Source organism: Poecilia latipinna, unplaced genomic scaffold (assembly GCF_001443285.1).
Source record: "Poecilia latipinna isolate Pla-1442-1.1 unplaced genomic scaffold, P_latipinna-1.0 Scaffold108, whole genome shotgun sequence".
In the NCBI taxonomy this organism is placed as follows: domain Eukaryota; kingdom Metazoa; phylum Chordata; class Actinopteri; order Cyprinodontiformes; family Poeciliidae; genus Poecilia; species Poecilia latipinna.
The window spans coordinates 380487-407988 of NW_015112724.1; the positions used below are offsets into that span (position 1 = coordinate 380487).

Sequence of the window (27502 nt, forward strand, 5' to 3'; positions counted from 1 at the left end):
TGTGTGTGTGTGTGAACCTCCATGGAAAGATTTTCCATTTTAAACACACAGACTTCAACGCTTGTTTCAGTGTTTATGTTTATTAATTCTCTATTTCCAAACATGTATCCCTCTTTTAGAAACATGTTTAGTCTGCCATATTAAACCAACAGTGTTTTAATCATTTCTTTCACTTTAACTCTCATTTTCTCCTCCTTATCTTTCCTCCCATCTGTATTTGCAGTTTTTTTCCGTCTTCATTGTGTTTATGGACGTTTCTTCCATCTTTACTTCCCCTTTACTCACTTAAACAAAAATTTAGATAACCCCTCTGGGCTGTTTGCTTTCATATGGGCTAATGGGAACGGACGCTAATTGAACGGGTCACTGTGTGTGTGTGTGTGTGTGTGTGTGTGTGTGTGTGTGTGTGTGTGTGTGTGTGTGTGTGTCAGGGTTAATTGAGGACTGGTGGGAAAATGCATCTTAGCTTCTGTTTACTCTGATGCTAACGGCTCCACAGAGACTCGTTACTCAGCCTAAAACAACAAACTCCCCGGTCCGTCTAACTGTACGTACATGTGGATTTCTTCAATGCATGTGCCACACACACACTGCTCCCAGTGTGTGTGTTTAACGCTGAGGGGATGACTGTGATCTGGAATAACAAACTACTCGGAGCCGCGTTCCCAGCGGTCTGTCCCCAATCCGACATTCCCAAACGCCAGGACAGTTTGAGATGTTGCGACGCTACTGAGAACCTTCCCTGAAACGTGTTCACAATGCAATAAGGACTTCCATAACATCGCAGTGAAGTTTGGCTGTGACCTTATGAAATATTAAAGGTGACCTATTGTTCTTCCTTGAACAGGTTAGGAAAGGTTCAATGTTCAATAATCCTTCTTGGGTAATGAGGTTTTAGTCTGATCAATTCTTCCTGTTTTCAGCTCCATTCAGGATGAGATGCTTTAGGACGCTGTCACTTTAAATCTGGATAAGTTGCTGTTGGCCACGCCCCCTCCACGTGAAAATGGCTCCAAACGAATTGAATAAAATGAAATATACTTTATTGGTCCTCAAGAAGAAAATGGTAATGTGTTGACAAGCTACTCCATCCAAGATGTTAAATACTAGCAGCTACAACCAAAAAGATCTAAAGTCAATAATAAAATATACATACATCGATGTGACTTTATAAGTAATTTAAATGACCTAAATATAAAATAAATAATATGTACCTGGAAATATGTTGGTCTATAAATAAATCTGCAAAAGAGTCCCAGAGATCTGCAATTATACAGCCGTACATCTTTGAAAAGCAGAAGTGGAGCCTCCTGCACAACCAGGGTAAGGTAAAGTATGATAGTTTTATTTATGTAGCACATTTTCAGCAACAAGGCATTTCAAAGAAAACAAAACAAAAAAAACTGAAGAAAAGCAAAAGAAAAACAAACCAACACCAAAAGTACTTCACAATTATAACCTTATAGGAGTTTCTCTAAGGGATAAGAATAAGTAATCCAAAATTATAAACTAATTGGATTTTCTCCAACCAACAGGAATGCAGGAGGCTCCACTTCTGCTTTTCAAAGTCGTACAGCTATATAATTGTGCATCTTTGGGACTCGTTTATAGATTTAAGAGGTTTCTGGATGGTCAGTCAACAACAAAGCATGCAGCAGTAAAACCAGCTGACCAAATGTGCTGGAGTTCCACTGGGGTTGCTAGGTGACGGACGGGCGTGGCTGATGTTGCTAGGTAACGGCGCAGTGCGACTCAAGAATAGGGAAGTTTGTGAAACGGCTTGTTTTCCAGACACCAAAAAAGCTTTAACTTTTTCCTAAAAATATGGTTTGGTGTTTTTTTTAAAGTGCTTTGGTTGTTTTTAGAAGCAGCTTGGACCCAAATGGCAGTACAAAAATGTACTTCCATTTGAGATCACTTTAAAAAACAATGGAATAATATAATTTACGGGCATTATTCCAACATATCTGCCTCCGTTGAGTGAAACATTGGGTGAATTGAATGTTTCTGTCGCTCTAGACCCCTACGCCATCGTGTCATTCCTCCATCAGTCCCAGAGGACGGTGACTGTCCGCAACACCCTCAACCCCACCTGGGATCAGACGCTCATCTTCTACGAGGTGGAGATTTTCGGAGACCCCGATGCGACGGCGGCCTGTCCCCCCAACATTGTGGTGGAGCTTTATGATGAGGACTCATACGTGAGCGTCTGGTGCCTCCGTTTTAGCACCTTGACGTTGTTGTGTCGATGAACTCTGAACGTCTCTGTTGTTCTGTGATCGATCAGGGAGCGGATGAGTTCATGGGTCGCTGCGTATGCCAGCCGTCCCTCGCTCCATCGCCTCGACTCGCCTGGTTCCCGATTCGCCGAGGGAGTTCGGGCGCCGGCGAGCTGCTGGCCGCCTTCGAGCTCACACGTAGAGAAAAGGTCAAAGGTTTCCCCATCGCCACCATCACCACTTTTCTTTTATTCACTCTGTTTTACTCTATGTACGTCTAAGCTTCCTATTCAAATCCCCTGACTAAACTGTAAGTTTTACCAAAGATGGGAAATTAGGGGTGTTGTATTTGGACATGTATACATTGTGCATCACAAAGAGGGTGTGAAACATCTTTGTCTCTTGCTGGTTGAGTACATTTATTTGCTTACTTATTAGGATTTCTATTAGTGGTCACTAATCTTCCTGTGGGCTAATTACAAAATTATTCAGTGTACCAAAAAACTAAAAAGAAAATAATAAGAATTATGAATTACGTTTTTTTTTTTTATTTTTAGAGGAGTCACTGAAACATTTTTGCACCTTTTTTATAACATTAGACAGTATTTCTCTCAATGAGGCAAACTGCGTTGATCTTTCACAGTTAACAATTAAAAAGCGTAAAATAATGAAAAACTGAGACAAGTAATTCATATTTGGCATCTAGTTCATCAACGAATGTTTGTATTAGAACAAAAATTATAAATTTTGATCTGAGGTTCCTCAAGGCTTTGTTCTCTGCCCCTTTTATTAAACCCCTACTGCTCCCCCTAGCTGAGATTATATGCAATTACAACAGAATCCTTAAAATTGCAACATTAGAGATCAGCGTTCATCTAGTTTCTATGTGAATAACAACTGAAGCCTACAGAAACTTTGGTCTAACTATGGACTAAAATCAGACTTTTCCCATTTATCCCATTTTTCTAATTTATCCTCTCATTTCGTTTCCACAGCCAGCAGTTCACCACCTTCCAGGACTTGAGGTCAGTTCAATCCCTAAAACAAAACTGCCATGAAGTTACTACACTGTAGTTAAATATTTGCCATTTTTCTTTTAAAAGTTTCTACATTATAATCCAACATTTTCCTAAACGCAGGGAGATGTCATCAGTTCAACCCACGTACTGGACGAGGTAAAGCCACACAGTAAATCAGACGATACAATTTGCTCAGAAGACTTTAAATAACAGAAGAGAATAGTCCTGGACTTAAAAGACTGGATTTTAAGTCCAGTCTTAAAAGACAACTTTCAAGACATCTTTAAAAAGTCTTAAAAGTCCGTAATTTTTTTAAAGGCCTTAAAATGTCTTAAATTCACTAAAAAAATAGTAAGTTGGCCTTAAAAACAACAAAACTTTTTTGTGGCAGGAATATTTACCGCTACCTACCTCTTAATATACCCTTCTTAGCTAGCTAACTTGTTAGCATCTATTGTGATTAAAGTGTAAATTTATCTTGTTGGCTGGATGAGGTTTGTCTTTGCCACTGGTTATTTCTGCTGTCAACCAAACGATGCTACATTCCTTCTGTGCCAGAAAGCTTGATACTACTACTATATAAAAGATGCAAATGTCTTTTGTGCATTTCTGTGGTGATACCAGTCTTAAAGTCTTAAAAAGGCTTACATTCATGTAAAATGAAGGCTTTAAAATGTCTTAAATTTGTTTCTTTATATAGATTATTTTTTTCTCTATTTTTCTTCACTTTTGATCCCTCAGTTGATGTTTCCAGGATTCCTGTCTGAAAACCTGCAGCAATGGGTATAATTTTAAAATGCATGCATGAAGCATCAAACCCATCATTGTGCTTTTTGTCTTTAAATCTGCAGATAACCCAGCTGTAAAGGCAGTCATGCTAGCTTGCGCTTTGTCCTCTGCTAACTTGTGTTTTTTCTTTTACTAATTTGTTTTGCTGCTCCATATATTTACAGTGGCAAATGGAAGCCTAAAGAATTTGCTTTAATATTCATTCAGGACAAAATGTGTGAATTCTTGTTAATAATTTTTCTGAAAATGTGATTATGTTTCATATTTTTAAATTAACCCAAAATTAACACATATTACAGGTTGTCTTTAGCCTTCCACAGACCATTTTAATAGATATTTTGAGAGATTTATTTGAAAAGAAATAGATTTTTTTTAAATTAAAATGTCCACCATGAGCGTTGGTAACCTAACGTTTGCCATGCTTCAGCTAAACTTTGTCATTTCATGTTAGTAATGAAAAATCCCAGCAGTATTTGCATCATTGTAAGCAGCATACCTGCTGTGTGATGTACCTCAGGGTTCTGTCTCTGACCCACTGCTGTTCTCTGTTCCCGCTGGCAGCCAGACGAGTCGGACCTTCCCTATCCGCCCCCCCAGAGAGAACCCAATGTCTTCATGGTTCCCCAGGGGATCAAACCCGTTCTGCAAAGAACAGCCATCGAGGTACAACAACACAAATCAATTAGCAAAATGTTTTTATTTTGTTTACAAAGCTAATGTTTTTAGTTGTAGACAGATGCTTATTTTTGTTGTTGAAGTATTAGCAAGAATAAGCAATTTAGAGACTATGCATTATGTGGGGCCATGTGGAATAACATTTAGCAATCAATATCTTAACTGAGGTCCACAGCAGTTAGTTTATACAAAAACAGGGATAAATTGTTAGAAAGAGATCAGCATCAAGTTTACAGCTAATCAGTCAAGACTAGCTCGGTTAGCTTAGCCGAGCTAGTCTTGGTTTAGCTAACAGCTAAATAGTGTCAAGGTTACAGCTAATCTGATTTAAGCCAACTGCTTCTTAGAGTCAGGCTAACAGCTACTGACAGTCAAGCTAACTGCTATATAGTATTAAGTTTACACTTACTCAAAGTTAACTGCTACTTGGAGTCAAGCTAACAACTTCTGACAGTCAGGCTAACTGCTATATAGTGTTTACAGTTATTCAAAGCTAACTACTACTTGGAGTCAAGCTAGCTGCTAAATAGTGTTAAGATTACAGCAACTTAGAGTTAAGCTAAACACTACTTAGTGTCAGGCTAAGGGCTAAACATCGTCATGTTCCAGTTGCTCAGTTAACTGCTACTTGAAGTCAAGCTAACTGCTACTTACAGTGAAGCTACTAACTAAATAGCGCCAAGGTTACAGCTTATCAAAGTTAAGATAACTGCTATTTGGAATCAGGCTAACAGCTGCTGACAGTCAAGCTAATGGCTTTTAATAGTGTCCAGGTTACAGTTAATCAAGTAATCAAACTACTAGTTCTAGATAACAAGACAATTTTAACAAGACAATTTTCCCATGTTGTAAGTGAAATAATCTGCCAATAGAACTAGTACATTTTCATCAAAATTAAGGAATTATTTAGTTAAAACAAGTCCCCATATCTTGTTGGTAAGTCACTTTTAAGTAAGTTTTGTCTTTTTCCAAGTGTAATAATATATTTGTGCTAGAAACAAGATTTGGTGTTTTGTTCCTAAAGTCTCCACTACTTCTCTAATTACCTAATAGCGTTGGATTATGTAGATACTTGTCTGTGTACAAATATAAACGCTTCCTTCTCTTCCTGCGTCTCTGCGTCAGATCTTAGCGTGGGGCGTTCGAAACCTGAAGAGCTTCCAGCTGTCCAGCGTTACGTCTCCCAGCCTGCAGGTGGAGTGTGGAGGCAGCGCGGTGCAGAGCTGCGTCATCCGCAGCGTGAAGAAGAAGCCAAACTTTGACGTCAACACGCTCATCCTTGATGTGGTGAGAGCACGGGGACAGAGCTAACCATACACAAACACAGAGTGTAATCAGAGCCCAGGCCCACTGCTTTCATGGCTAATGAGACCTCTGCTGTGATGTGGTTCGCTCCAGTCATTTATCTTCATCAGCTAAGCCACAATAATGGCACCAGAGGGAAGGACGCTAGGCTTCCCTCCCTTTTTCCATGGAAAGTTCAGATGTTTTAGTAGAAAAGTAAAAGCGGCAGCCTGAGATGTTTCCAGCTCTGCTTTAACTTCATGAGGCTTCTGCAGATGCAGAGTGGAGGACGTTCCAGTGGCCACCAGCATGTACGCTAGATTAATATACAACATAAATGCAGGCCGCAGATTCTACTGGAAGCGCAGATACTTGCCAGATGGTTTGAAACTGGATGCAGATGAAAAATAAACTCTAAATTCTTGTGATAAAACAGACTTCAGTCTCAAATTATGAATGTTTTTGGATTTTGTTTTGTAAAAAAAAAAGAAAAAAAAAAAGAATGTTTCATCTTCACTGATTTGACCGATGAACGAAAGAAGCAAAGAAACAAAAAGAAAAATAGTCAGTAACTTGTTCTTGTTTCTACATAAACAAAAGACAAATTCAAGAGTTTGAAGCAGGAATAAAATTAAATAAAAATAAATGTTAGTCGAAGTAGGGCTGGTTTCACTCTGGATTCACATTCACATTCAGTTAATGTTGAACATTTACATTAATTTTTATTTGAATAAACTTTATTCAGCCGAACGTGTCCATGACAACACATTTTTACAAGCCGGCTCTGTGGTACTGTAAAGCCGTGACGGTTTGCGCCATCTGATGATAAAGTTTTTTAATGAAAGTTACATTTGTTATGGAGAAATGGGCATAATTATTTACTCACAGGATATTTAAAGAACTTTGCACAATTAAAATAAGTCAAAAAAATCCAGACAGAGATTTGAAACTTAGGGTTTAATATTAATGCTAATAAAAGGAGACGACAGCAGAAACTTTGAATACACACATTTATAATTTCTGGAATTTCTAGACTGATTCATTTTGTTCTTAGCCAGAAAATCAGCAAATAACATAATTACTGTGCACAAATATAATAAATAGATAATCTGTGAGAGGTGTGTCTGCTGTGGTTAATACAGGTAAACAAACACTTCAATTCCAGATTTTAAAGAGAATTTCAGATTAGGATTGAGATGTACAAACACCTAATTATTTTTCCATTTTATGTTTTTAATTTTATTTATAAACATTTATTTTTTTACATTTTGGAAATATAAAAATAACTTCCCATGTTTCCATCAGTATTCTGGTTATTTTCCTTTAGTGATGGTTTGATTCAAGTTAAAACTCCAAATGTTGTTATTTTAACCTTTAAAATGTTTGAATCGAAGTGCCTCAGATATACGGAGAGAAAGTTTTTAAAATGATTCATGCATAAATTTAGTGACGATAATATCAGATGGAAAGTGTTAATAAATGATTAAACTTATAAAAATACAATTTTAATCAGCTAAAGTCCAACTTCCTATGTTCTGTTTCTTTGTGTAAAACGAGGATTCAGATTTCTCAAAATTGAAAAATATTCTGATATTTTCTGTAAATTTCATTATCACATAGCTCATCATTCACTCACATATTAAGATGTAGTTTTTTATGAATTTCCAACATTATGGAAAGATAGCAAACTAAAACTCTTTGCAGAACAAAGGAATAATAATAAATTGAATTAATAGTGACAAATGTGCTTCAATAATTTAGTAAAACATCAACAAAACTTAAATCCGGGCTCCAGATTTAATCCCTACTTTCTCCTCACTCAGAGACTTTGTTCCAAAATGTTCTTAAGAGTTTAACAATATCAGAGTCTAAAGTTGATCCCCTCTGTGTTTTATTATGACAGCTTAAACTCGGGTATGGAAATTATCACATATTCTTTCCCCCTCAGCCTCAGCAGACGCAGCTCACGCTGTTTAATGTTAACAAGATTAAGGCCCTGCGTTTGACCACCGGCGTATGACAGCCTGAACCGGACAGTGGAAACATGCACACATTTTTCTGCCTTAAATTCAGCCCCAGAACTCGGTCCAAGCATTCACTGTTAACAATATTAGGGTTTAAAGTTGACTGCGTAAGTGCTTTCTTATGCCACAGGGGCAGAGCAAAACGCCACATGCATATTTTCCTTAAATGCGACTCTTTGAAGAGTCAGACCACATCTCTAACTCTTTCAATTTAATGTGTTTCTTTAGCATCAGTGGACCTACTTAGGCCTCTTCAAAGCCAGAGAAGGTCAAAAGAATTACATTAACTGACTCTTTTTTTTTTAGGTATTTACTTAAAATGTTGCCCCTGAGGCTTTTTAAAGGAGTAACTTCTACAGGGAAGATCATCAGACATCTACACTGCAAAAACACAAAAATCTTACCAAGTATTTTGGTTTAGTTTCTAGACAAATGTCTGGACAAATATCTTGAAATAAGATAAAACTAGCTTACCAGAGAGACATAGGGCTTGTTTTAAGTCAGTCACTTCCTAATATTGATGAAAAACTACAAATTTCATTGGCAAATTTCACTTTTTCATCAATAATAAGGGATTGTTGACTTAAAAAAATATTCTATGTCTTGCTGAAAAGTTGTAAGTTAGTTTTGTGTTATTTTAAGTGGAGTAAGATATTTACACTAGAATATAAACCTAAAAATACTTGGTAAGATTTTGTGTTTTTACAGTGTAACACATGCAATTACAACACAGGCTGCACACAATCAGCTGCAAAGTTGGCAAACTGGCCCTCGAAACTGAAATACTTCATAAAGTACCAATTTAGCGGCGCTAACATTCAGTCTACAGTTTTTTGTTTTTATTCTCGATGTTTATTTTGAGATTATTCATAAATAATTGTCTGATCACTGCAGTAATTGATTAGCTGATTTAAACATCTGCTCTACTGATGATCTCAGAAAGTTGGTGTGTAGGTCACTTTTTCTTTTATTTTTCAACTGAAGTACATTGAATTCCACAGCACATCCACATGTTAAGTTGTCAAAGTCAAGCTAGCATGGCTGACCTACTTCCCTCTCCCTCCCCATTTTTTATTAACACTTTCCTGACCTTATCTAGTTGTCGAGAGCACACATTTTCAGTTTGAAAGCATAATTTCATCTCTTTGTTCTCAAAATGTCTGCTCTCTTCCAAATATTCTTCGTGCTCTCTCAAATTTTTGTGTTTGCGCTCAGATTTTCTCCTCTGCTCACTTACAAATTCCTCTCTATCGAAACTAAAATCTTCTAGTGGGTCGCTACTATCAATTTAAACCCCTGTAGCAAACATTGTTTCCCTGACGTTGCTAATTACTATAAAATCAGCTTTATGCTGATGATATCGTGTTTTGTTTCTAACTTATCTTTTTAATTATAATGCAGACATTTAAAGTCTCTTCTTGGTTCCTTGTCAACAGAGACTTCCCCGTGAGGAGCTCTACATGCCACCCATCATAATCAAAGTCATTGACAACCGTCAGTTTGGGAGGAAGCCGGTGGTCGGTCAGTGCACCATCCGATCGCTTGAGGAGTACCGACGCACACAAGAGGAGGAGCGAGCAGAGGAAGAGGAGGAGGAGGAAGGGGACGGATGGAGACGTAAGAGAAAAACTTCCTTATGGTCAAATACGAACATCAGATCTGTGATAAAATGTCCCCAATTTGTGTTTCTGTATCAAGGCGAGACGCCAACGTTGACCTCTGGGGAAGTCTTTGTTGACATTGATGATCAGGAGCCGCTTGTTCCTGACCAGGTAAATCCAACCTGCTAACAAGCTGAAATCATCACTAAAAAAGCCTTTACTCATCATTTAGCTGCACTTTTCTTCAACAAATACAACAAATTTACAATATCAATCAAATTAATAACTTCTCTAAGGGTCATGCCTTGTTGAAAATTGTCCTTTTTAGAGTTTCTATCACAATTTTTCCACTTCCATCAGTTAAAAAAAAATAAAATAAATTTAATTGTGGAAAAACAGACACCAGGACATATTGGAGATTTTTATAAGGAACATTAAAAATGTGTTGGATGTTTGGAGCATTCTTGTGGCATTTTCATTTCACTGTAATATACCAGAGGAGGGAGTAAGAGCTTACACAACTCACACCAAAATCTGCTTTTGATGTTTAATTTTGTCTGTAAAATCCATCAAAACCTCATAAAAATACACAGCGACAATGAAGCTTTAATAAGAATTCAAATTAATTACTTTTTTTTGGTCCCGTTTTGAATTTGTCCCCTCAGAGCCACCATATATTCAAATATCACCATCATAAATGGCATCTGAGAACCGAACCCTTAAGGAGTAACAATAAACGGAGTTAAACACTGACATCAGACGTTCTTTGTTTCTGTTTAGTTGTCTTCACTTCAGACTCTGAGGTATCAAACCTGGTATTTTATCTGTCGTTAAAACTACTTTTACCTGCAAAAACACAGACTATCACCACATATTTTTGTATAGTTTCTAGTTAAATTATCTTAGTACACTTTAATTAAGACAAAACTAACTTACAGGTAACTTTTCAGCAAAATATACGAGCTTGTTTTAACTAAATGAATCCTTAATATTCCACTTTCAGATTACTTCACTTATAACAAGATATTTTTCCCATGTTATAAGCGAAATAATCTGCCAGTTGAACCAGTACCTTTTATCAACATTAAGGAATTATTTACTTAAAACAAATTAGATATTTGCATTAGAAACTAGACAAAAAAATACTTGGTAATATTCTATGTTTTTGCAGTGAAACAGAAATTAGCAAAAGTCTCAATAGTTCAGTGACAAAACTTTGCTCCTAGCCTGATAGTCTGGTAGACTCTGTTCGATTGGAGTCCAAAGTTACAACATTTGTTAAATTTTCAGCTGCTGATGTGTGATTTCACTCTGCGATGTCTGAAACGGTCCAAACTAATTAAAAAAGCTGTTCCCCTCCTCGCCTGTGGGGGCGCTGCACCAAAATCCTCTGAGAAAGACATGAGCACAACTTCCTTCTTCACAAAATATAAACAGAAATGGAATATCGTCAGATTTTAACAATTGTAGGGTTTCTCTTTTGTCTTTGGTAAAGGACCATGAGCCATTTCTCCCTCTAGTGCTAGACCTGTGCATTTGTTTTGGTTGCATTTACCCAGAATCCCCTGCAGTGTAGTCCACTTCCTGCCTTTGAAGCGGCCTCTGGTTGGCTTGGCGTTCTCATCTGCATTCAAACCGCCCCAGAGTTCACTTCAACCGAACCAAAATTTAATATTTTAGGTTTGATTGCACATTCACACTTCACCAAATGAACCGAACTTTCTATTTAAATGAACTAAAGTTCAGTTGAAGCGCACTGGGATGGTGTGAATGCATCTTGAGTTCACTATTTTCCTTTCTCTCCTTTCTTGTTTTTATGTTTAAGCTGCTTTTGTTTTATCCCTCCTTCCTTCATCTCTGCTTCCAGTTACACTTTTCTAAATTTGCTCCTTCAGACGATTATCAGTCCTGCTTCCCAATCTCCATTTCATTCCTAATCTCTTCTTTCTTTGTCTTATTGCTGCATAAAATGTTTTGTGTTTGTTTTTTTTTCCCAGGCACACATTTCAGCAGTTTCAGTTTCTATGTCTTATGAACTTTATTATCATTTCTGTTGCATGTTGCAGTCTTATCAGCCTCTTCTTCACCTCTCAGAGCTCTCTGGTTGTTTCTTCTCCTTTCTGTCCAATCCTGCTCCACATATTTCTCCTTCACATCAGGACACTTTGCCTGAACTCAGCTTCATTTCCTGGGCGTTAAATCTTTGCCTTTATGCTGAAATAGCTCTCAGGATTGCGGGGAGCGTTTCAACACTGACCTCTTTCACGCCTCAAACCTCACATTTTCCATCCTCTTCAATTACATTTGTCTCATTGCGTCGGAGAGGGAGTAGCAGGTTTTAATGTGTGCCAACATGGGAGGTCCAGAAATGCGCAGCGTGAGCTAAGAAGCATAAATCACTCTGAGGGTTCACGGAGTCTAAGCAGGGTGTCGAAATCAGTGTACACTCCCTGACATTAACGACCTCGTCCAATTAAAGCGCCCCGACATCAAAACAGCGGAGCGGACACAATGAGAGCAACCAAACCAGACGATAAATCTGCGGTTCCTGCTGAATGTTCCTCATGTTTGAGGATTTAGAAATCTGTAATTTGGAAACAGCTGTGAAGTCTAGCAGCTGGTCAGCAACCTCAATAATAAGCAGCATTGTTTTTAATCTGCACGGAAAAAGCAAACAGGGGCAAGAATTTGCAACGTTTAGCATTTTTCTACCTGGTGTTTTGTTAATTTATCACCTGTTGGAGTCATTATAGAGTGGTTGGATACGCAGTGTGTCTTCTGTTGGTTTGGATTGGTTTGGTTTGCATAAAGCGTCACTTTAACAGGTGAAAACTACAAACAATAGAAAAAAAATTACTCTCCATTCTCACTACAAAGTAAATTAAGTATCTAACAGATAACTTAACTTGCATGTTCAAAAATAAAAATTAAAAACAAAAAAACTGCAACATCCAGCCTAACAACACAACAAAATCAGTAAAACATAAACAAACTAATTTGAACAGAAAAAAAATTCCAACTGCACCATTTTTTGGCAATAAGTTCATGTTTTTTTGACGTATGAAAAAGGAGCCTTTTGAAACGTTCCTCGACAGGCGCTCTGCTGTTACCTAGCAACGTCAGCGAAGCCCAGTGCCGTTACGTAGCAACCCAAGCAGAGCTCCAGAACATTTGGTCATCTGGTTTTATGCGCTGTACAATGGCTGCTGGAAAAAAAACAAGTGTTTTATTGTTGACTTACCATCCAGAAACCACTTGCTGGATTCTTGTTGGTTGTGCAGGAGGCTCCACTTCTGCTTTTCAAAGATGTGCGGTTGTTTAATTGTGCCTCTTGTTTGCAGCCATTTTTATGTGTGTGTGAACATTGAGAATACTTGCATTTAAAGTGACAGGACGCCCTAAAACACAACTGATCAGACTAAAATCTTGTTATCCACGAATGATTTTGTGTAAAATGTGTAACGAACAGGTTTTGTAAAGACCACAGACCTATCCTAAACAAGCTGTTGAAAGAAACATAAAAGCAGATTTTAACTGATCCAGACTCACTTTTATCAACTTTCTATCAACATGTAGCTTAAAAACATTTCTGTTGTTCCATTTGGCTCGTTGGCTTGGAAACCTGTTCTCACTGTTGTCGTGTAGCGCTGTTGTTAAAGGCTCTGAAGGTCAGCTTGTGTGCAGCTCTAACCGTCTAACCTGACAGTTTGTGTTTCCTGTGTGTTTTCTGTGCTTTTGCATGATTTCCTGCAGTTTCCAGATGGAGCCAGTTCGGCTATCATTAACCTCTCGACCTCTAGTTCCAGCCTGCATGTAGGTAACAGACTCATCCTTTAACACGTTCATTCATTCATTCATTCATTCATTCATTCATTCATTCATTCATTCATTCATTCATTCATTCATTCATTCATTCATTCATTTAATGTCTTGTTCTGTTCCCATTACTCTACAGCCCCTTACAAAAGTATTTACACCCGTTCAGCTGATTCACATGTTGCCATGACAACCTGGTGGCATCTGGATCCATACTTAATTTACATCTTACCTAAATATGATTTTATTCTTTTTGTGGCGTCAAAGTAAAGCAGGCTAAAACGACACCACTGGTTTCTGATGTTTCTCTGTGAAACATTTTTTGAAAACCGTCTTCCGTTTTCCTTCTATCTCACAAATATGTGCTAAATTGTGTTTGTGACATAAATTCCTGAGGTTTGTGGTTGTAACAATGGAAAATATGAAGCACTTCTTCAAAGGAAGCGTACACACTGTTTTATCACAACTCTGTATCATGTTTACAGCTGCAACTAACGATTGTTTTAGTAGTTAATTATTCTGACGATTCATTGGACAAGACAAATGTAACCAGTTTTTCATACAATATTAGAAATACATAATAAGATGCGAACAAAAGAATCAATCAGTCCGTTTTAAATGCTAAAATTTATATATATTTTGTACAGTTTTGACTTTATTACAACTCTGAAAACTGTTTTTTCAGCAAATGGTGGTTTTTGAACCTGTATACGTCAGTTAATGATTGATCAATTACAAAATAGAATTACAATTATTTTAAAAAAATGACTTATCACGATTAATCTGATTACACATGATCAGTCTGATTAATCACAATTAATCTTGATCAATCGGATTGCCATGATTAATCGGCTTAATCAATAACAATCCGATTAGTCACGATTAATTGAGTTAATCTCGATCTGTCTGATTACTCTTGAACAGTCTGATTAATCACGATTAATCGTGATAATCTTGACCAATCCGATTAATCGTTTCAGGCCTAATCATGGGTCTCCAGATCTGCTCTCTCTGGCAACAAACAGAGGATTTCTTCATTCTTACTTGTCAGAAATGCACAGTAAAGTATTTTCTAACTGAGGCTGATGGATGTCACTGGCCTGATGTGGAAGGAATTCACAGGAACGTTTCAAACCCGGGGTTTCGGTGAGCAACGCGCTCCGATCTGTGCGGTTTGACACCCGATCACTGATTTGCACGTTGCATTTTCTTATTCTGAATCTCAAAGCCGGGTCGGTTTAAAGACTCGCATCCAGTAGTTCCTCACTCCATGGTAATTGGGGGGGTTATTTCTTTCTCTCCAAACAAAGATATTTGTTTTATTAAGGGGACAGATATTGAAACCACTCAAATTAAAGGCTCGGCTTTCTGTCTGCTCGGGGCCAAAGTCAACAGAGCTGCTATAGATCCTCTGTACCGCAACTCCCTGAGCGCCGACAGTTACCACAAGGAATAAATGAGAGGGAGAGACTGACGAAAGGAGAGGCAGGAGCGACTGAAAGAATCAGAAACGATTCTTTGAGTGAAAGGAGGAAAAAAGAGGGAGGGTAATGTCGCACGGCACCAGCGAAATAAACCTGGCTCCTTCACGTTTGGGTCAAGACCAGAAAAACGGGGCTGATGATTACCACATTACTGCAGCGAAGCGGACTGCACGGCTGCTTCCAGTCGGATTCGGTTTCAGCTTTGGGAAAGTTTGAGGAGATCAGCTGTCAGTGGCATCGCGACCTCACAAACAGGCACATCTGAGACGGAAAAATGTCACGTCTCGTCTGCCTGACGCGAGTTGATGACAGTATCCGATGCTTTGCACGTAATGTGGTTTCTGATTCGTCTTTTCTTTATTTCTCCAGGTGAAAAAATGTGGTCAAACTGCACCTCTCCATTCCCATCAACTCCCATCAGAACAGTTCAGGTCTTGTGCCAACAGGCAGTCAGATCGGGTTAAAATCCCACTTTGAAAACGTTGTAGTTTTCCTCAGCTTCCATAAATCCAGAGGAACTAACCGACATGGCTTCATGCCAGGCGACATTGTGGCATTTTCCTGTTTCTGCAGGAGGAGGTTCTGGGGGGAACACGCATTTATGGCCCTCTAATGACACTGTGACCAGAAACAAGATGTCAAAATAGCTTACTAAATCATTACTGTTTTTCTTGTTCTGCTAATCACGGCTGCAGACTGATGTAAGCTGCTGCCCGCCTCCAAAACTCTGAGTGCTGCACATATTTTCTGCCCAGAATGTCGTTCAGATGTGTCCGTGCAGCTCTGGGTGGTGCACCGCTTTTAAAAGTCCACTGTTAGGCATTTGGCTTACAAAGTCTATGATTAAATTGTTTGGCTAATCAGAAAAACTTTATTTTCTCTACAGGATAAAACAGGCGTCAGAAAAAATCACAATTATATATTATTATATAATCAACAAGCCTGTTTCAAAACGTGTTAGTTGCAAATTAAATATTGCACTTTACTTTAGTTAAAAAATGGCTGCATACACAGCTGTTAAAATTCAATACAAATTCAAAAATACTTTGTTGATCCCAAAGGAAAATTGAATCTTGTAACTAATTAATTCAGATTCTTCAAAGAGTTATCGTAGCAGTCTGTATTACAGCGACTCTGAAGGAGTCTCTGACTGAAGATACTCAAGACAAAGTTATAAAGTTAGGTTACTTTATAGTGTGGAAGATCATAAGCAGCTTGATAAGCTTCATTTAATTGAACTTATGTATCTTTTATAGAGACAAGTTTTGGCTATTAACAAATGTCACACTTAAACATTTATAGTCCAAGCTAATTTCCAATGTCTGTCGCGAAAAACTCGGCTTCTGGTTTTATAAAGCAATTAAAAGTCGTGCAAGATTTGAAACGCAAAGCAAAATGAAGACATAAAACTCACTAAAACCCATCAAAATGAAACAACTTCTATAAACTTCGACTAAGTAACATCACACAGAATGGAGCGTTACCATGGAAACTGTGGCTGGGCAGTTAGAAGGGGCGGTTACCATGGAAACAGAATGTGGCGCTAGAGGAGGGACATTACTAACCAGGAAGTCCAACTGATTTCTCAATCCACACTTTATTCAGCCTGGGCAAATTTACAAATAAAGCCATTAATTACTTACCTGTTGTAAACACGCAGAGATCCTGATATATATAGACTGTAAACAGCTTTTGGATCTACAACATGGCAGCAAATGTGAGTTTAGTTTATTTATTTCAAACATATCCACCCAAGCAAAGTATTTACTTGGTGCTTAATCCTGTTCACGCTACAAAAAAACACAAAATCTTTCCAAATGTAAGATTTTGGTAAGATCTTACCAAAATCTTGGTCTAGTTTCTAGTATAAATATCCTACTACACTTAAAATAAGACAAATTAACTTAAAAGTAACTTTTAAGAGAGATATAAGGGCTTGTTTTAAGTCAGTAACTCCTTAATACTGATAGAAAATTGGCAGATTATTTTGTTTATGATATGGGAGAAATGTCTTCTTACAAGTGAAATAATCTAGTACTTTTAAAAATCAATATTAAGGAATTGTTCTCTTATATCTTGCTGAAAAGTTACTTAGAAATTAGTTTTTTTTTCTAATTTCAAGTGGAATAAGACATTTCCACCAGAAACTAGATACAATTACTTGGTAAGATTTATTACTAATATATATATATTTTTAAATGAGCTAGAGAAGTAAGAATCTGTTGAAAGTAAGTGGCAGTTTCTGTAAGAAATCAGCAGTTTCTTCTTCCAGTCTTCCAGGAGTTGAAAATATGGTATTTTCTGTTTTCTAAAAAATATGCTAGTCGGCAGCATGAGACTAAAGCAGCAAATGGAAATGCAGCGTTGGGATTGAACCGGTTCTGTGTAATGTCAGTCAGTGATCGCTAAGCAGAAACTTATTTATATGAAAGATGCCACAGATTCTTACTTGAGGAATGGTGCTCTGCCTTCAAACCACAAGCAAGCAAACGACAAAAACAGGCCTGCTGAAAAATCTTCCCACTTGATTCACATTCTTCTCTCTAAACTGGCTGTTTTTTTAGCTATTCTGCCAGAAATTCTGCAGACTTTGAATAGTATTAAGTATTAAGTGATGAAGAGATTTCAAGGAAAGGAACATCTCTATTGTTAGACTTTTATGATTCACAGAAGACAATTACCGGAGTTTCACCAATGTCTGTAAATTCAGGCTTTTTAATTTTATTGAAAACACTTAAAAAAAAAAGTCAATTTAATTAAGGAATAGCTAATTTAATTTGCAAAGACAGTCTTGGGAAGAACTACAAAGCCATTTTGGAACAATATGTAGCCTAATAGAAAATATTTAAAACGTTATGCCAATATGTTTATACTTGAAGATAACACATACTTTATTGTTCCCTAAGGGAAATTTGTTGTAGGCGGTGGAAAAGAGACTGCAAAACATACAAACACAGTACAAGAGAGACAGAAATGTCGCAATGTGATTGGAAAAGTGCTGTTCAGTCCATTTACCATAACGCCAAAGAGCAAAGGAACAGGAACTGGTTCACATTCCAACACAACTTCATAGATGGTTTAATTTTCATGAAGTAATGAAAATTAAGTAAAATGATATATAGGACAAATTAGAGAACAAATAACTGAATGAATAATCAAGTTTTATTAAGAAGGCAGATGGAAGTTGTAAGTTATCTTCATTTAAAGTGGTTGTTATTACAACAAATAGGAATGTAGTGTTTATTGGTTTCAAAACACAATGCATGAGCCAAACCAAGGAATGCTGCCTGGAAAAAAGTCTGTATGATCTTATCTTGGACTCCTTTTAACTTAGGTTTGCATAAAGAATACAATGGTTTTTACTAGGCTGGAGCACAAGTAATCAACTAGGATTGGTCACATTGGATTAAAGAAAATTATACATCAAATTATATGTCAACACATCTAATGTTGCCAACAGATATTTTATGTTACTCATTTAACTTGATAAAGTCTTCTATAAAGAGAAAATATGCGTCTAATAAAGTGGGTGGCCGATATACATTAAATAAAAATACATGAATTAACCCTAAAAATAAATTACGGAGCAATAACTCAAAATGAGCAGCTAACATCAGTTAGCAGTTGTAAAATCAAACAGCTAAAATTCACAGTATTAATAAAAAAACATTGCAAACATTGTAAATGATTAAATTTGTCGAAAATATCTGGTAAAGTATAATACTTAACACAGAGCTGACAGTTACCGACGGCAACAGAGAAAAGGGGGAGGAGCTGGCAGTTGCTGGTTGCTATGACAACCACCAACTGCCAAGAGCAACTTGACAGAACTTGAATCACCAACAACTTCTTGACTAAACAAACTGAATTCAAAGAATAAGCAAACAGATTTTGACAAACTTCACGTCCATACTGTTAAAATAAAACACGTGCAAGCAGCAATTCATAAATGTATAAATTGGAATTTAGAACTCAAATTTAGTGACCCGATTGCTGAAACGGAGCACCGTGTCGTCGGAACTTCGCCTCCTCACTTCGGTTTCTGATTGTTTTCCGTTTCGCTGCAGCCCTGCGCAGTTTCCAGATGTTTTCGGTCTCAAATAATCAGATTTAAATGATATTGTTTTGTAATTGGGTGTTGAGCCGAGCCTTGTGTCTTGCTACACAACAATCGGCCGCAAATGCAGAGCTGTGCCCTGACCGCTGACCCCGCAGTGGATGGGGTTTCCCCATAAAAAGCTTTTATGAAGCGGCTCAGAGCTCTTATGTAAATCCCTGGCACTGCCAGGCTGCTTCGGTTACCCTGGCTCTCCCTGCGGGGCGTAATGACTGGCTGCAGACCACACCGACACCCCGGACCGACCGCCGCAGGCCGAGTGTGCGCACGCTCGTTTTCCACAGTGTGTACTTAATCCGCGTCGCAGCCTGGAGCGCCCCGGCGACGGCTTTAATCTGTCTGAACTTCGCCTGGCGGACCGGAGCGAGCACACCCCGAAACGACGGCGCGTGCACTCTCTGGCGCCCCTGTCATCAGCGTTTGGCAGCGGCGGCACACAGAGGGCACATTAACGTGCAGCAGACGCTCCGTATGTGTGCTGAGCCCCACGTGCGGCTCCTTTCCACGCCATGACATGCTGCCGCTTTGGAAAAATTAGGAATTTCATAGTGTTCCCTGCCCTACTTGTGCTTCCAAGTGATTCTGCGTGTGTTGGAGTCTGTGGGAAATATGAGAAAGGGGATTCCACACAAACCTGCCCCTCTATAAGAGCACTTTTGTTGTACGTTAATGCACAGAAAGCGGAGCGAGCTGCATGCGTCACCAGTTTGAGTGTCCCTTGGTGGGTTCAGGGCTGCAGGGTGGAGACTGATTGCATTTAAATATGATGGTTTTTTTCCTTCTATCACACAAAATGACAGCTTTTAAATCTGTGAGAAAATAATGTGAAGGCACTGCAAAAACTCAAACTACTACCAAAAACTCAAGATCTAGTTCCTTTGTGCACTTAAAAAAGACAAAACTAACTTAGGAGTAACTTTTCAGCAAGATATCGGAGCTTGTTGTTTTGGTCAATAATTCTTGGATATTGATAAGAACAACTAGTTCCAGTGGCAGATTATTTCACTTATAACATGGAAAACATCTTACTATAAGTGAAATAATCTGCCACTGGAACTAGAACTTTGTTTTTATCAGTATTAAGAAGTTATTGACTTGAAACAACCAAAATTAATTGGTAGGATTTTTTTGTTTTTGCAGTATTTGACAGTTTTAATAGATGCACAATGATCTGCAACATATTCAAATTCCTTAATACTGAAGAAACAGGTCTAGCTCCACCGGCAGATTATTTCACTTATAAATTGGGAAAAATGTCTAGAAACTAGAATTTTTTCATCAATATTAAAGAATTATTTACTTAAGCTCCTATTTCTTGTTGAAAAGTTACTTAAATGTTGGTTTTGTCATATTTCAAATGTATTAAGATATTTGCACCAGAAACTAAACCAAAATACTTAAGATTTTCTGTTTTGCAGTGAATCTGCATATATTTCAGGATATTTTGCACCTATTCAAGCTATCAGAACAAATATAAACACTGAAAAAACAAAATCTTACCAAGTATTTCATCTAGTTTCTAGTGCAAATGTTGAAATTAGACAAAACTAACGTACAAGTAATTTTCAGTAAGATATACGAGCTTGTTTTATGTCAGTAATTCCTTTATATTGATTAAAATGTGCTAGCTAAAACTGAAATTATCTTCTTCTGTATTTTATGTTTTTGTGTCTTTATAATGGTATTTGAAATGTTTTAAATCTTTTATGTCCCATTGGTCATTTTAAATACTAAACGAACTCGGATTTGATTGGATTGGAAATAATCTGCCAGTGGAACTAGACATTTTCCCATTTTACAATCTAAAACTTCTTGTTCCACTAACAGATTATTTCACCTATGACTAGTACATGTTCATCAATATTAAGGAATTATCTACTTAAAGCTCCTGTGTCTTAAAGTTACTTGTAAAGTTAGTCTTATTTGAACTGTATTAAGACATTCGCAGTAGAAACTGGGCCAGTTTTTGCGGTGCGATTTTTTGATAGCTCAGCAGTTCTTGTTGCCAAGGTGAGCAGATCATTTTCTGAACTTGATCAGCTCTAAACTTGATGACATCCCCGCTCGTTTCAACTCATTATTCATCTCTGAGAAATCACATTAAATGAATCAAAACGACAACCATCCAGGCCTCGACATTTCCAATCGGAGATCTGAGTTTCACCCTCTGAACAGAAGGACATTGTAAGACCTCGGCATGACTCATAGCTGTAATAGTAATACTTTAACAACCTTTACTTTCATGCCAGCAGTCATGTTGTAATAGAGGGATCACTTCATTTTTCTCCCCTTAATGGTGCATGTTTTTATTTTAGACTGAAATCCTTAATGTATTACGTGAATGAGGAATATCTGCTTACAAAGTGTTTGATTTTACAGCTTCAATGTGTTCAAAGTGGGATTATTCCTAATCCCTGTTTTGTTTTCTTTTTTCCTGTTAATACGGACACTAGATGTTACAGTGGGTAAGTCTGTGTGTTTATAAGACTAAAACTGTTAAATATTCAAGAGGGAACACACTGTAAAACAGCAGTGCAGCATTTGTATTTATCATCTTGCATATTTATTGTTTTAAAATGATTTGTGAAAGTAGTATTATGGAAAAGAAACTGTTAATGTGAACATCACTCAGTCGGGTTTATTAAAATAATGTGCATGATATGAGAGCCACAAAATCAGACACTCTTGAACAACCACAGTCAAATGCTAACAGTTAAGCTAACAGGTACTCAGAGTCAGATTAAAAGTTATTTATATTGTAGCTAACAAATACAATCTACAAGTATTCAGAGGCTAATGAGTTGTTAGGGTGAAGATAACAGCTACACTATTAGGCTAACGGCTACTCAGACTGACGAAAACGGCTATCAGACTGAAGCTAGCAGCAACTCAAACTGAAGATAATGGCTACTGAAGGTGAAGCTAATAGGTGTTCAGTCTGGAGATAACTGCTATCAGACTCAGACTGATGCTAACGGTTACTCAGAGAGAAGGCAACGATTACTCAGAGTGAAGCTAATGGCTACTCAGAGATAAGCTAATGGTTACTCAGAGTGAAGCTAATGGCTACTCAGAGTGATGCTAATGGTTACTCAGAGTGAAGTTAACGGCTCTTTAGTGATGCTAACGGTTACTCAGAGTGATGCTAACGGTTACTCAAAAACCGTTTTTACTGAGTAATTTTTCTTCATAAGTGATATAATCTGCCAGTGGAACTAATACTTTTTAAATAAATACTAAATAATTGACTTAAAACAAGCTCTTATGTCTTGCTGAAACTGATGCATTAAAACATTTAATGTACAAAAAATTCTTGGTAAAATTTTGTATTTTGCAGGGTATCTCTTATTAGTTTTCTGTCATTGATAATCAGACAGTAGGAAAAATAAAGTATTGAAAAAAGCTCAATAGTTGTATAAGAAAAAGTACAATTACCATTGTCTTCATCCATAAACAGTTGGATTTCTTTCTTTCGTTCTTTCTTAAAATATGGTTCCTCTGGTGCACATGTTGGTTTCCACCCACTTCCCATTGCAGTGTTGCCCTTTTCCATTGCATCAAATCTCCATATACCATGACCTTAATGCCATAGAGCCACCAGAGACAGTTTTTACTTCTGTTGACGTGAGTTGGCCAACTCCGTCTTGCTATGTGATCACTGGAAAAATCCTACACAGCTCTAGAAAGAACAACAGAAGTTAACACAGGACCTTCAATATGTTTGAAAAGTCAAAGATTTTTGGAGAAGTTCAGCTGTCAAGCAAATTCAGACTTAATGATTATGCAAAGCCCTGTTGGACCAAAGACGTTTTGGTGATTGAAGGGATGTCTGCATGTTGAGATTACATCAGTCAGCAACACAGTGAGGAGAAACCGGGGTTGAATTCAGGTCTGGAACTCCAAAATGTGTATTTTGGATTGAAGGACATTCAGGGAAACCAAACAAACCCCAACTTGCATAAGAGACCTTGAAAAACTTCACATAAATGTAAGAAAATACAGACTTTCTGCTGCACAACCTCTTTAGTACACCACCTTCCCCTCAATGTGACGTTTTCTGACTCTGAACATTTGGTTTCAGGGAGAGGAGTCCATGGATTGGTGGAGTAAATTCTACGCATCCATCGGAGAAAAAAACAAATGTGGGACTTACCTGGAGAAAGGCTTCGACACCCTGAAGGTGAGTGAGAGTTAACGGCTACTCTGAAAGAAAAGCCTGAGATGAAACACTAAGTCATCTTCCGATTGTTCCTCCTGGAAGGTTTGAAATGATATAATCGTTGAATTACATGGTTTAAAACGAGTGATTATTTCTAAATGAGGAGCAGCACCTGGTTGGTTCGTCTGCTGCTGTAGCTCATCTGCTTTAAGGTTCCTTTGTTCAGGGATGATATTCAGTACCTTTGTGGTAACAAGTTTTTATTTGAGTTGCTCTTGTCATTGTCCCAAAAAGGCATTTTCGGCCAACGACTGACTTAATAGTTTCTTTCTTTTTGGACCATTTTCTGTAAAGTAGAGATGGTTGTGCATTAAAATCCCAGTAGATCAAACCATCTTGAGGGACAATACCACCTAATAAAGCACCTGGTGATCGTACTCGGCTGGTTTATTTTGCTCACTGCCCTGTTGTTGTCTGCTCGTTGGCTACAGACAGTAGTTCCCATGCTCTGTCGTTCAACGTCATCGTGATTCATCGAAGTGGATCCTTTCTCTGATCACAGCAGTGGGACAGATTCAAGGAAAAAGGCCACTCTCTGATGTCACCATGGTCTGAAACAAGCGATCACAGTGTCTGCCTTCGTCCCAGGAGTGTCCTTTCTCTTGCATCGCCCACGCTGTGTTCAACCTTCATCCAGATTCTCTTGGTCCAAACTATGACCTTCCCCTCCACCAGGACTTGAGGCATGGGTCGCTCTGCTCGTCTGGTTCCCAAACAAGTCATTTATCAAATCAGATTCTCCAATATTTTCCTCAAAAGCAGTCTTGTTTTTTAACCCTTGTCTTGTTTTTTAACCCTTGTCCGTTTGTTCCAGCATCATTGGAAAGCTTCGGTTTTTGCACATGAAGTGACTCTGATATGTCCTCACCACTAAGCTCTTATTTTTAGACAGATCTTAACATAAGTAGTTAAAAGCACTGGAACAAGGGCCAACTAAAAACTCAACAATGATCCCATTTACCTGGAGTGTACTTCCTAATTCAGGAAGCCTAATAGGTGAATTTATTCTGCCCAATGAACATTTTTGCGGCGTGTCAAAACTTTCACTTCCAACACCACTGACATTTTGATGGAAATGGGCAAAAAAGACCAATTCCGTTGATACCTGGCCTCCTTTTCACCCTCCCTCTGCTCCTGCAGCGCCTGTTATTTTGTTCCAGTACGTTCTTATTTATGCCTGGCTGCACTTCCTCTCATGTTCCTCTCATTTGTTCAACCAGCTCCTTACCCACAAGTCCTTCTGTCCCTGGAAAATGAGTTGTTATTTCCAACCTTTACCTTCCTTTAGACCAGAGCTGCCACCTCTTTACTCTTTGTCCGCCTGCTTTCTGTGACTTCCTCTGCCCTTTGACTGAATTTGGACCGGTACTATGGTTCAAATGGCAGTCTGATCAGAACCCTACAAAGGAAGACCTGGATATCCCACACCAGAAGAAGCTTAAACAACTTGTAGATGATTATCTGCATCAGAAGTTCAGTGTTGGGCAGTTCTAGCTAAAATCCTAGTGGAACTAATGTTTATGATTAATGCTTTATGATTAGCATGGCTAACACTAAGGCACTAATAATTAGTTCCACTAATGCTAAAGCACTATTCAATAGTTCTACTAACCCTAAAGCACTAACCATAAACATTAATTCCACTAATTCTGAAGCACTAATAATTAGTTCAACTAACTCTAAAGCACTAATAATTGGTTCAACTAACTCTAAAGCACTAATAATTAATTCAACTGACTCTAAAGCACTAATAAACATTTGCACAGTTTGTACTAATGTTCTGCACCAACACAGTATTTAGTGGGCGCTAATTCTAAAGCACTAACTTCAATCCAAATGATATCTACCTTCAAAGACTGCAACCCTCATGCACCAGTTTAAGTTTGACGTTTTGATTTCATATACATATTCCATAATCCCCTTAAATATTGTATTCATGTTTATATCTTGTTCTCCACTGTCCTTGTTTTATTTAGTCTCTGTATGTTTCTTATTTGAAATGCTGTGTAAACAGTCTTCACCCACTTCAAAATAAGAGCATGAATGTGAACATGAACTACTTGATTTTTTGGCTCCAGTAGCCTTTATTTGATAGAGAATTGACAGGAAAGTGGGAAATGAAAGAAGGGGGGAAAACATGGGCAAAGGTTGCCAGGCCGGGAATTGAACCTGCGACAGCAGCGTCGGGGAGTAAGGCCTCATATGTGGGTTGTGCTTAACCCCTGCGCCACTACAGCACCCCTAACTATTGATTCTTAACGATCTGTAGACAAAATCTCTTTTGTCTACAGAGATTTAACATTTTATTCAGCTGAAAGTTTAGAAAACAGACAATAATTTATCCAGAAAAGCATTTTTTCACAGGAAGCTTAACAAGCCAAATGTTTTCAAAGTTAGCAAAAGTGATAAACAGGAAATTACCTCTGCTGTTAGTGCATTAGCAGATTACCTGGCATGCTCACCACTACAGGTTTGCATACTCTCATGCCTGACATGGATGTTATATTAACCTTTAAAACCAGGTTGTCACACCCAGACAAAAGGAAATTGCTTGACTTGGATTCACTTTTGATTTTTGGAAAAAGACTTAAAACTTTGGACTTGTCCCTAAAAGTCTTGATGGTTGACTTTGAATTTGGTGAAAATTATTTATGAGCCTCTCCGGTGGTGGTGAATTAATATATTCCTTATTATTAATAGTTTAATATTGGGTAATCATTGCACCTTGTCTAAATGAATTATTAAAAGCTCTGAAATAATTTAACAGTGATAATGATGAGTGCCTTTACCACATCCATGCTTTGTGTATAATTTGGACACTTACCATTACCCTCAGCAATGACCTAACCTCTTATAACATCACCTTTCCCTCCTTGTGGCCTCTTTCCTGACATCTTTTTTGTCTTTTGTTCTCTTGTAAAGTCAGTTTAACATTCACTAATACCTCATGCTACTTTTAAAGTGATATCATGAGACTCAGTAAACGGAGAGGTAATGTCAGCGGTCGACTCTTGAAGCCTTGTTTTTAGTCTTTTCTCCTCAGCCCCCCGTTTAAAGCCTCCTTTGTGACGAAGATTGAGTTTTTTTCTTCTTTGGCAGAACTTTTAGACTCACTTGTACAACTGATGCAACAAACATCTCTAATGAAAACAAATGAACCTTCTTGTAGTTTTGACACAAAGACGCCCCCGCCCAGCTCCGACTAACAGCGCAGACTGTATCTTATGCCAGCGCCAACGTAGTTCAGGCGTTTCTGTGTGTGTTCGCCTCTTGGCTTCACTTTGTCCTACAAAGACGTGAATTAAGCTGCTATGACCTATGAAACAATGCGGGGGTTTTCTTGGAAACCTTCTGAGGACTTTAGATAGAAGCAGCTAAGAGTTTAGTCAAAAATACTAAAAGACTAAGGCAAGAGTGAGTAGTTTTAACAGAGAGCAATCACAACTGTTTGGTCTCAGAGCAGGTTTGTAAATTAGAAATATGTTAAAAAAAACAATCTGAAAATACCTTATAGTATGGTGAGAAGTAAACATTTAGAAATACACGAGACTGTGCAACAATGGCCTGATGTCAGTGTGAATTTTGTACATTTTTACATTTCTATTTGAACCTCAACTGCTTCTAAAAACAGCCCAGGCGCTTAAAAAACACCCAGCGCGTTTGTGGTAATACATTAAAATACATTAATGTTTTTTGTTTTTTTGTTGGCATTTGGAAAATGAGACGGTTCAAAATCTTTTCAAATGTAACGACACAAATCAGTAGGCATGGCCCGTCACCTAGCAACCCCTGACAAGCCCAGCCTGTTACCTAGCAACCTCAGTGAAGCCTAGTCCGTTACCTAGCAACCCCTGACAAGCCCAGCCTGTTACCTAGCAACCTCAGTGAAGCCCAGTCTGATTTTTTTCTTTTGGATTTTTTTGTTGATTGTATGTTTTTTCCTGTATCTGCAGGATCTGTTGTATAATTATTTTTGTTTGTGTTTCTGAATTTGCATCATTCATGTATTTGCTGCGATATTATTATATTTTTTTTTGTCTCATTTGTACTTGTTGGTGCCTCTTGGGAAAAAGTGATGGGCTGTTGATGCTTTTCTTGTAAACTGTAAATGTTACTTGTATAATTGACACAACCAGTAAGTTTCTTGTGGATATTTTATAATGTCATCCTTGAAACACACAAAGACATAAAAATTTCTTCATAGGTTAGGGCTTTTTGAGGGAAGAAAAAATGCTTTCTTTCTTCTGACTCGTCC

At 37.8% G+C, this 27502-nt stretch overlaps 1 protein-coding gene and 1 long non-coding RNA gene across 11 annotated transcripts in view; one reads left to right on the forward strand and one right to left on the reverse strand.

Moving 5' to 3' along the window:
• The window catches only part of LOC106944696 (uncharacterized), a 17897-nt gene extending 7293 nt beyond the window's left edge, over positions 1-10604 (reverse strand). Inside the window, exons 1-2 of the long non-coding RNA XR_001424391.1 lie at positions 10523-10604; positions 7676-7680 (exon numbers count right to left, since the gene is read on the reverse strand). This is a non-coding gene — a long non-coding RNA (uncharacterized LOC106944696). The remainder of the gene's footprint in view (positions 1-7675; positions 7681-10522) is intronic.
• dysf (dysferlin, limb girdle muscular dystrophy 2B (autosomal recessive)) overlaps positions 1-27502 on the forward strand; it is an 88246-nt gene that overhangs the window by 38361 nt on the left and 22383 nt on the right. For 4 of the 10 annotated variants that reach the window (XM_015027889.1, XM_015027890.1, XM_015027893.1 and 1 more), the window contains 12 exons: positions 2020-2201; positions 2288-2428; positions 3215-3244; positions 3359-3394; positions 3980-4021; positions 4589-4690; positions 5828-5989; positions 9447-9627; positions 9709-9782; positions 13365-13424; positions 21482-21493; positions 23110-23208. In XM_015027889.1, coding sequence (XP_014883375.1) covers positions 2020-2201; positions 2288-2428; positions 3215-3244; positions 3359-3394; positions 3980-4021; positions 4589-4690; positions 5828-5989; positions 9447-9627; positions 9709-9782; positions 13365-13424; positions 21482-21493; positions 23110-23208 — 1121 coding nt within the window. The remainder of the gene's footprint in view (positions 1-2019; positions 2202-2287; positions 2429-3214; positions 3245-3358; positions 3395-3979; positions 4022-4588; positions 4691-5827; positions 5990-9446; positions 9628-9708; positions 9783-13364; positions 13425-21481; positions 21494-23109; positions 23209-27502) is intronic. The other 6 variants (XM_015027896.1, XM_015027899.1, XM_015027900.1 and 3 more) reach the window with 4 other exon arrangements.